This window comes from Silurus aristotelis, assembly GCF_946808225.1.
Source record: "Silurus aristotelis genome assembly, chromosome: 20".
Lineage (NCBI taxonomy): Eukaryota > Metazoa > Chordata > Actinopteri > Siluriformes > Siluridae > Silurus > Silurus aristotelis.
The window spans coordinates 8581418-8592130 of record NC_139593.1 but is presented as its reverse complement, the minus strand read 5'-3'; the positions used below and the strand labels follow the sequence as shown (position 1 = coordinate 8592130).

General features: G+C 36.0%; 2 protein-coding genes across 2 annotated transcripts; both read left to right on the top strand.

The window, feature by feature from the left end:
- Positions 1 to 2159: 2159 nt before the first annotated feature.
- On the top strand, positions 2160 to 4794 carry LOC310715530 (cytolytic toxin-beta-like). The gene is made up of 3 exons (XM_083522008.1): positions 2160 to 2294; positions 2481 to 2573; positions 4242 to 4794. Exons 2-3 carry the CDS (start codon positions 2483 to 2485, stop codon positions 4643 to 4645), a joined length of 495 nt encoding a protein of 164 aa, XP_083378134.1. The 5' UTR covers positions 2160 to 2294; positions 2481 to 2482; the 3' UTR covers positions 4646 to 4794.
- Positions 4772 to 10395, top strand: LOC310715529 (galectin-4-like). Its single transcript, XM_083522007.1, has 10 exons — positions 4772 to 5959; positions 6128 to 6247; positions 6475 to 6563; positions 6687 to 6883; positions 8684 to 8797; positions 8913 to 9014; positions 9152 to 9240; positions 9339 to 9534; positions 9614 to 9727; positions 9835 to 10395. The coding sequence occupies exons 4-10, from the start codon at positions 6758 to 6760 to the stop codon at positions 9877 to 9879; spliced, it is 786 nt and encodes a 261-aa protein (XP_083378133.1). The 5' UTR covers positions 4772 to 5959; positions 6128 to 6247; positions 6475 to 6563; positions 6687 to 6757; the 3' UTR covers positions 9880 to 10395.
- Positions 10396 to 10713: the final 318 nt, after the last annotated feature.

Below are 10713 nucleotides of genomic sequence, written 5' to 3'. Positions count from 1 at the left end.
AATGTTCTCAGAAAATAAAGTACACAGTGTCTGTAAATAAAGCAGGCTTAAAGTTGCATTGGCATGCAAAATTAAGACATGCTGCCAACCATCAATTTATGTTCTGTGACTGTTGAGCAGCTTGAATCCTGTATTAGATATGATTTAAATGTTCCTCTACCAAAAGTCCAGCAACTGGTCTTCTCAGGTGGTATTTACATTTTCCCAAACATTTTCAGAATTGGGGTTGTATGCGAGTATCATATTCGTATCAAACATGATGTAAATTAACCTGTGATGAAAATGAGCAAATTGTGTTAAAACTTATAAGAACTTTTAAGTTGCTTTCGCCTAATCCATGGGACTTCTATTAGGCATGGTTTCAATAGTAAAGAAGTCAGAAGGAATCTGATAATGAAAGGTCCCCAGGCCAACCACAATGACACCACTTCCACATGAAGTTGTCTGCTAGAGAGATCTAAATATTACCCAGCTACCCCAAGGGGTGGGAGGGGAGAATTCTTTGGATTGTTGTAAATTCTCAGATCTCTTAGTAGGAACTAGGTGACCTCTCTTTTCCTGAGTCAATTTTCAGAAAAACTGTCACGTTTATGATAGTTTTATATGGAGAGCCTCAGAGAGTCCATTTAAAATAAAAAAAAAAGTGAACTGGGTGGCATACTCTGTCACCGTGTGGTTGCCTTGCTAGATGGTTAGTAGTTGCTTAGCAGTGGTGGACAGTAACAAAGTAAATCTAATGTGTTATTGTACTTAAGTAGCTTTTTTGCGTATCTGTACTTTACTTAAGTATTTCCATTTGGGAAGACTTTTACTTCAACTTCATTACATTTAAAAGTCAAATCTCTTACTCACATTTTACTCAACTACATTTTGTGAAATCAGTTGTTCCTTTTTATTTATGAGTGGATAAAACCTTAACTGGTCAAGCCACCAATCAGGGTAGAGCTTCTTTTCATTGTCGCTGGGTGGTATCTACTTAGTTCAATAGCAAGCAGAACATATGGAGAGGAATAAATGATGGAAGAAACTCCTGATTCTAACTTTGCACAATTTTTTTTTAGTAGGTTTAGGGTTTTGGGCTCATGATAATTTGAATAGATATTAATCAACGTTGTACTTATTAATATCATTATACTAATAGACCTGTGTGCTAAGGATAACAATAGAGTCTTTTCATATAAACTGAGTTGATTTAGCAAGAACAAATAGCGATAATATATCGCTACTTAAGTACATTTGAAGGCAAATACTTTTTTTTTTTTTTACTTAATTGAATGTTTAAAGGGAGTACTTTTACCTTTACTGGAGTAATATTTTATCAAGTTTATCTCTACTTTAAGTCTAGTACATGGTTTTTGTACTTCGTCCACCATAATTGCTTAGACACCTTGTAACCACTGATGGGATGATGGAAGACTACCTTAAATTAATTTCCAAAGGAAGAATATCTGTGACAGAAGGGAGCTTTCCATACTGTCATACCCTGAGCCCAATTAAAAAGATACCTTCCATTGAGGGTCAAACATCCCTAACAATGAATCAAAATTTAAAAACTAACTAAGAATATAAATGTCACATTTTATGGTGACTATGAGCTTGAGGAAAACCCCACCACATACACAGAATAAGGCAGAAAATATACGGTTAGGTTAGGGGTAAGGGTTCGGGTTATATTGTAATAAATGTGTGCCTCTAGTGAACACAGTCTCCTTAATTAACCGTGTGAATATATTTATTGTATTTTGATTGAAAGTAACCACTGAAGATTTTAATAGTGAGTAGTTTACCGAATATAAAGCAATAAAAACAAGGATAAAATCTCCTGCTTAAATGTTGAGTAATAGTGCTTGAAGATAGAAAATAAACCAATAACAAACTAGAAAAAAACCAATACAGCGTCTGTGAAATCCAGTGGCAGAGAGAGAAACTGTGAAGGCACCAAAAATACTTTCAAATGAAATACATTACATAGAAAGAAAAAAGAAGCAAATTTGTGTCTCTGAACCACAAAATGCCATGGGATTAGGCAGAAAACCTCATAAATTATTTTCTTTGAAGTTTCATAGTAAACGTATCCTGTTACTTTATGGGATAACATAATAACCATCCCATTTGCAAAAAAGGGTGGATCACACAAATTGTCACCTGAAGACATTATTAGATTATTTACTAATTTGTATAATAAAATTGACAAAGGAGTCTCAAAAACAGTATAAATAGAGGAACACTGCATAGAAGAATAGAACAACACAGCTGGTCTCAACAGATCTCGACAGGTCTCGTTTACTAATAAGGTCTTGTATATATATATTTTTTATATCTAAGTAGCTCTATCAATCTTTGATCTTTCTATTTATATTTATATTTTAAATGTTTATTTATATAAATCTTGAAAAAATTAAACATGCTCCATTCATACGGAGGCCACTCAGCGTAGATAATCCAGAAAAGCATTTTAATGACATTTTTTTTCTTGACAGACATGGATAAAAAAATCATTGAGATGGCAGCTCTGGGAAGGGCCCTGTATCCTGGCATGTTGTACGACTGCCGCACTGATTCTTTTATTCCAGGTAAACCTCTTATTCTCTTCTTTTAGTGTATTTATGTAGTTTGTAATGTTCATTATACATGATAAAGAAAGAAAACTTTAACTGAACATTCACTGCTTTTTTTGGAAATAGTATGTGTGTAGAAGTAGCTGTGTGTAGATAAAAAGATTAAGAGAGAAAGAAAAGAAAATCTGCTGACTAACAAGTTTGTCGTTTATGCAGCTAAATAATTGCAGTTAAAGTTTCCTGCACATTAGCGAAAAAAATCCGAGCTGTATGAAAGTGTCAGTGGCAGAACTTTTAAACATTGGAGAAGGCTTTTGCAAACTTCATATTGGCAGCTGATTAATATATTCATCATATTGGCAGTTGATTGATACATTGATCACTTTATTCATCCCAGAGAGAAATTCATAAATTGGTTTATTATATTAAATTGTAGCTTTAATATTTGTGTTCATTCTTAGATAAATGTTCTATTAAGGTCAAGTTTATTTTAAAATTAATATCTGCTTTTGTTTACCTTTATTCATTTAATGCTGGTAAAATAACTTTTCTGTATAAATGAAGTTACAATAACAAAGTTACCATGAAGTTACAACAATGTGTAGTAGATTATTGACATATTGGAATAGTGCTGTAGCAAATCATCACTCATAAATGAAAAGATACATGAAGCAACATATTGCAACACACTTCTTTGTGCCTTTTAATTCTGGTGTCTTAGAAATAAAATTGCAATTTAGGAGTAATTAATAATTAATGAAATCATTTATCAGTACCAACATTTAAAGGTCTGTGTACATATTCTGCTTTCCTTCAGTTTGAAGTAATTAGTTCGATTAGATAAAATTGTGCTAATATCAGCAGGCATCTCTAAATACCAATGGATCTCCATTATGACCCAGACACAATGACAACCTGTGCAACTGGAACCTTTTTGGCATCTAATTGTTAATTTATTTATTTCCAATCAACAATAGCGATTGTATGCTAATATGATTGTTCTTTTGCTCATGTGTTATACTGCTATTTATACACACATAGAGTAAAACTGCAAATCACTCTTGAATCCCTTTTTCTAAAGCAGTAATAACATCCACTTTGTTGGTAATTTAGAAGTGATTAAAAGGGGTTAATTAAGTTACTTTCAAAACACAAAACCATTTACACAAATTGGGTGGTAGGGGTAACTTTTAGATGTTTTTTGTGTTAAGTTGTTTCTCTTTTGTTCAGCATTGCAAGTAAATGTATGTCTGCCACTGCTACACCCTTGAGCAAGGCCCTTAACCCTCAACTTCTCAGTTGTTGTGTTGTGTTGTGTTGTGTCTGTCGAATGCTCTAAATGTAAATTGACACAAAGAGACATTTGATAAGCGAGATGTGCAGTAGGTGTCATTGCATATGTCTTAAAGTGAACAGGAGTCACTGGATGTCTAGTTGTATACACCTTTGTGTGTAAAACTAGTTAAATATGGATTAAGACTCATTTTGGACTCGAAGCTAGATGAAACCTTGTTATTGTTAATAAAAAACTCAATTACACAATTACAAATTCAAAAATTATGCAAAATTACACCAGTGGTTATTTCTGAAGAGTCAAGTAATCAAGTAATTTGTGGGCACACGCTTGTAGATCAAGAGTCAAGTAATATTCTGAAAAGTAATGTTTTAATTCTCTTGTTTCAGGTGTTACTTTATGGGACAGGAATTCAATGTATGACAATCTTGATGTTCATGACCAGACTAAAACATTTGTCAAGCTAGTTGCCTCTGACAGTATTAGTGAAAAGGCCAACCTCCTAGATGTGAAAGCTTCCCTAAAAGCAAGTTTCTTATGTGGGTTGGTAGAAGTTGGAGGATCGGCCAAATACCTGCATGATACCAAATCCTCAGCATGTCAGTCCAGAGTTACCATGCAGTACAGCCAGACAACAAAATTTGAGCAACTCACTATGAAGGAGCTGGGCAATATCACTTATCCACAAGTCTTTGAGCAGAAATCAGCCACTCGTGTAATTACAGCTGTACAGTACGGTGCTAGTGCTTTCTTAGTGTTTGATTATATAAGTGCAGAAAACGAGAACAAATAGTAGATTGAAGGAAACCTTTATGCGACAATTAAGAAGATACCTACTATTTTTATTGAGGGACAAGCGTCCCTAACAATGAATCAAAATGAAAAAAATCTAACGGAGAATATGAATGTCACATTTTATGGTGACTATGAGCTTGAGGAAAACCGTACAACATACACAGAGGCTTTGAGGGCATGCAGGAGATTGCCTACTTTGCTGAAAGAACGAAAGATCCTCTCACACTATTGAATGATAGGGCTGCTAAATTGGTGAGAGAAATCAGTTTGAACCTGGTGACTAAAACAGAAAATGTGTTGGAGGACCTTGCTGAAGTACAAAGAAGAAGCAATGATTTCATCACAAACCCAATAGTAGATGTTTTCCATGATATAAAAAAACAGGCTGCTACAGTTTCAGGAACTAGTGGGTTATTATAAGTCATCATTCCTGAAGGAACTGGCCAAAGTTTTGCCAACTATTCGAAATGGGGAAGTGGAGGAAAAAGATCTGCAGAACATCTTGAACAATCATTACTTGACAGCCTTCACAAATACCCACATGAACAAATGGTTGGATGACATTCCTGCTGAATTAAACATATTGAGTTCTTATACCAGTGGGCTGAAGGACGTGAAAGTTGTCAGATCCTTAGGGTCACTTAATTCTTTCCTCTTTGATCCTGATGTTGATGTGGTGGTCTGCTTGTCATTTACATCTCTAAAGAATGAAGACCCCTACATAGTGACTATAAAAGACTTTGTAAAGTCTAACATGTTTGCTAATTTGGTTCAACAAAATGTAAATGCATTCCCATTCCAAGCAACACAGCCTTGGTTTACTTCTCGTGACATTTCTGCAAGCATGAGGCAAAATCTTTCTCTCTTCACAAGTTTTTTTAAGGCCAATATAAATAACAAGAGGATCAAGTTCATCATTGCTGCCTTTTCTGACCCCAGCAATCCAGGAACCTCCATCCAACTTTACCAAAACAGCAGTCTAAAAACTCCCAAGTTCCAGCCTGTATCCAAACCTTCCCTACCTGTGGTTGAAACCAGTGATGGGAAAGTCCTCCTAAAGTTTTCAAAGTCCCCAACTGGAGAGACAATAGGTTTCAGAGTTGAGTACAGGACAACACCACCAACTGATGCTGCTGCATGGACAGTCATCAACACTTCAGATGCACAGACCAGCTTCACACTGACCGGACTAAAGTCAGGAGAACAATACTGGGTCCAATACAGAGCTGTTAGTGATGTAGGAGTGAGTGAAGCCAGTGATGCTGTCTCCTTCTCACTCCTTGGGAAAGACTATGTCACAGTGGACAAATGGGTAAGATAATCTTAGTCTTCTATTTATTTTCAAACATGAATATAGGTTTGGTTTCCATTTTTATCAAATGAAATTGATTAAAATATATAGTGTGTTGGTTATGCATATTGGTAATTCATACTTTATATTTTCATTTATTTATGTGGCACATAATTTTATTTTCCACAGGACCTTTCTATGCCTTCTCTCTTTAATAAAATAAGGCATAAAATAATGAGCAGTATGGGGATGTCAAGATGGTCTCTCTCTACTATCAAGTCAGAGGTTGCAAATGTTGTCAGCAGTCCTGTGAGTAGCAACAGCTCCAAAATCACACTCAACATATTAAAAAAGTTACAAAAACAAAAAATTTCATTTGTTCTGTTGGGCCAAAGCTGGGCAAGGCTGCAACAACTTTTGATGAATCAGTGAATTCAGTGTTGTTTGGTTAAGATCAAAACTAAACAAAACAAAAAAACAAACCTTATGAGACCTTCTGATGTATGTTCTTTTGTATGATCTTTTACTCATCACAGAGCATTCCTTACACTGATACAAATAGAGGAGGACTGAAATCAGGAATGGCTTTGTACTTCCAAGGGGTTGTTCCTGCAGCAGGAAATGTGTATGTATTCATGTTACTGAACACATTACACAGTTGTATTATATTATTATATTATAAATATTATGTACTTTTTATGGATTTTTTGTACTGTATTTTAAAATAATTTTTTTATTCTACACACAGCTTTGAAATAAATCTTATAGCCGGACAAAGGGAAGTTGGCGGTGTTGCTTTTCACTTGAAATTTTACATCAATGATTCGACGATCTATAACAGCTACAGGAATGGGAATTGGGAGGGTGACGAAAAGACATCATGTCCCATTTCTAAAGGATCCGCCTTTGATGTTTTTTTTGGTGATCAAAACAGAAGGCTATGAGGTATGAAAGTGGACCCACTAAATCGGGGTCACCAAACTTTTTTTCTGCGAGGGCCACATATATTTTTCTTTCTTTAACGGGGGAATGGATTGGTCTGTACAAGTCTACATAATTGCATGAGCTGGAGTGAGTACCATGAGAGACATAATCTAAAAAAAAAAAAAAAAAAAAACAAGAAATCACAATGTATGATTTTTAAACTATTTATTTGTATGATGCAGCTGCAAATAAGTATTTGAACACCTAAGAAAGTCAATGTTAATATTTGGTACAGTAGCCTTTGTTTGCAATTACAGAGGTCAAACGTTTCCTGTAGTTTTTCACCAGGTTTGCACACACTGCAGGAGGGATTTTGGCCCACTCCTCCACACTCCTTCTCTAGATCAGTCAGGTTTCTGGCCTGTCGCTGAGAAACACGGAGTTTGAGCTCCCTCCAAAGATTCTCTATTGGGTTTAGGTCTGGAGACTGGCTAGGCCACGCCAGAACCTTGATATGCTTCTTACAGAGCCACTCCTTGGTTATCCTGGCTGTGTGCTTCGGGTCATTGTCATGTTGGAAGACCCAGCCTCGACCCATCTTCAATGCTCTAACTGAGGGAAGAAGGTTGTTCCCCAAAATCTCGCAATACATGGCCCCGGTCATCCTCTCCTTAAAACAGTGCAGTCGCCCTGTCCCATGTGCAGAAAAACACCCCCAAAGCATGATGCTACCACCCTCATGCTTCACAGTAAGGATGGTGTTCTTGGGATGGTACTCATCATTCTTCTTCCTCCAAACACGTTTAGTGGAATTATGACCCAAAAGTTATATTTTGGTCTCATCTGACCACATGACTCTCTCCCATGACACCTCTGGATCATCCAAATGGTCATTGGCAAACTTAAGACGTGCCTGGACATGTGCTGGTTTAAGCAGGGGAACCTTCGGTGCCATGCATGATTTCAAACCATGACGTATATTACCAACAGTAACCTTGGAAACGGTGGTCCAAGCTCTTTTCAGGTCATTGACCAGCTCCTCCTGTGTAGTTCTGGGCTGATTTCTCACCTTTCTTAGGATCATTGAGACCCCATGAGGTGAGATCTTGCATGGAGTCCGAGGGAGATTGACAGTCATGTTTAGCTTCTTCTATTTTCTAATGATTGCTCCAACAGTGGACCTTTTTTCACCAAGCTGCTTGGCAATTTCCCCGTAGCCCTTTCCAGCCTTGTGGAGGTGTACAATTTTGTCTCTAGTGTCTTTGGACAGCTCTTTGGTCTTGGCCATGTTAGTAGTTGGATTCTTACTGATTGTATGGGGTGGACAGGTGTCTTCATGCAGCTAACGACCTCAAACAGGTGCATCTAATTTAGGATAATAAATGTAGTGGATGTGGACATTTTAAAGGCAGACTAACAGGTCTTTGAGGGTCAGAATTCTAGCTGATAGACAGGTGTTCAAATACTTATTTGCAGCTGTATCATACAAATAAATAGTTTAAAAATCATATATTGTGATTTCTGGATTTTTTTTTTTTAGATTATGTCTCTCACAGTGGACATGCACCTACGATGACAATTTCAGACCCCTCCATGATTTCTAAGTGGAAGAACTTGCAAAATAGCAGGGTGTTCAAATACTTATTTTCCTCACTGTATATACTCAGTATCAAGGAGAAGTGCTAAGCGTTGGTAAGGGTGTGAAAATGTGTTTTAGTGTGATTTATAGGGCCATTCCAAATGTGGGGGCTGTATTTAGAGGTCCACTGCACTTAATAATAATGTAATATATTTAAAGAAAGCCACATCTGTACTTTGCAGATGTATGTAAATGGGCAGAGGCGTTACCTGTTCAAGCACCGTATGCCGATAGAGAAAGTGACTACTATTTACATTGGTGGAGACGTCATCATGAACGTCATTGGTACAGTTCCTGTAAGTTATTTTGCATACTCAAACTCTTCAGTTATTTGTGTCTTTGTGTGTGTTTCAAAACCTTTTTCATAAACATAATTTTCATGAACATTTTAAATGTGTCTACTCTCTACAGAACTGGAACAACTCTACTTTTGTTAAGGAATTAAACTCTGGCACCTCACGTGTAAAGCATTCCAACATCCAGTCTGATGTGCCACAAGCAGTCTGCAACCCTGTGAGTAACTGATACAACAAGAAAATTGTGAAGACATTTTAAAAATGACTGAGTAATTTCACATTTGCATTTGAATAATAAAATTGAAATAATAGGCATTTATCATTAATAAACCAATAATCTTATGACCACAACAGACAAAAGGCTATTTCAGCAAACTTCCAGTAACCATGAAACCTGGCATGGCTTTGTTCTATCAAGGGGTTGTTCCTTCAGATTGTTGCATGTATGTTTAATGTGTTTTCACTTTACAACAGAATAATTTAATGTGGATCAACTGACATAAAAATGTTGTTATTAAAATATTACAATAATTCCTTGCAGCTTCGAAATTACGTTTGTGACATCACTGAGGTATGGTTATGACAACGCTTTACACTTCAGCGCCCGTGAAAACCATATAGTCCTTAACAGTAGCAGGGATGGAGCATGGGGAAATGAAGAAATGATTAACTGGTGCCCCTTTGTCAAAGAAGCAGCCTTTGATATCTTTGTGCTTGTCAAACCAGAAGGCTATGAGGTATGATATTATAGAGAAAAGAAATAAAGTCTAAACTTTAAACAGATGGATTAATGAAGGTTATGTTTTGTTTGTTCAGATAATGTTGAATGGCCTGGGATGCTACACATTTAAACACCGTGTAGCAATAGAGAAGGTGAATTCGATGTATATTGCTGGAGATGTATTCATAAACAACTTTGGCATTAGTGAAGTAAGTCATTTTTATATGATTGCAAGGGGAAATCATTATTAACAATTGTGTGTATACTGTAAATTATATAAAAGGAAATTAAGAGATGTTTCTTTTTTTTCTCTCAGGTGGAGAATATAAGTGTCAGCACCACAGTTCCTGTCAAAATTTGAGGATTCTAAATAGGCGCTGAAGGACTGATGACATTTTTAAAGCTTATGTTGTCCTCTATTCTCAAGGATACCACCATTCATGGATTGCCAAATGACATGATTGATCTTTCAGCATTGTTTTCTTCGCCGTTTATTGAAATTAACATATTGTGCTTTTAATTAACAGAATAATAAACATAATAGAGGTCAAGTCATTGACATATTAAATGATGAGTTTACTTATCTTTCCAAATTTCCCAGACTATATTCTGGACAGATTTATGGTGAATTGCTGATTCTTTCCTTCTTGGTTTTCTCTTTCAGTTTTACCTTTAATATTGTTGCTTTGAATCTGCTGAGAGCACTTACTGTCAAAAAAAAAAAATCACTATATAAAATATTACATCAATTATTTAGCAAAATATACTATATGATTTAGGTGTTTGTTGTTATGATTTGGGAAACTATTTACTTTGTGCCTAAATCTTTTAACTCATGTACTCATCATAATCATTAAATAAAAACTAAGATCTGACACGTTGCCTGCTCTTTATTTTCCTGACAAAAAAAATAATCTGATCTGACTTCTCCTTTAAAGAAATAAAAAAAACTTTGTTTCGGCTTCTCCCATTAGGGGTCGCCACAGCGGATCATCCGTATTCGTGATCTGCATGTTAGATTTGGCACATGTTTTACGCTGGATGCCCTTCCTAACACAACCCTCCCATTTATCCGAGCTTGGGACCGGCACTAAGAGTGCACTGGATTGTGCAACCCTAATGGCTGGATTACTTTAAAGAAATAATAATGTACTGTAAAAAATATCTAGAGGGAGGAAGCAAATAAACTAAAGGT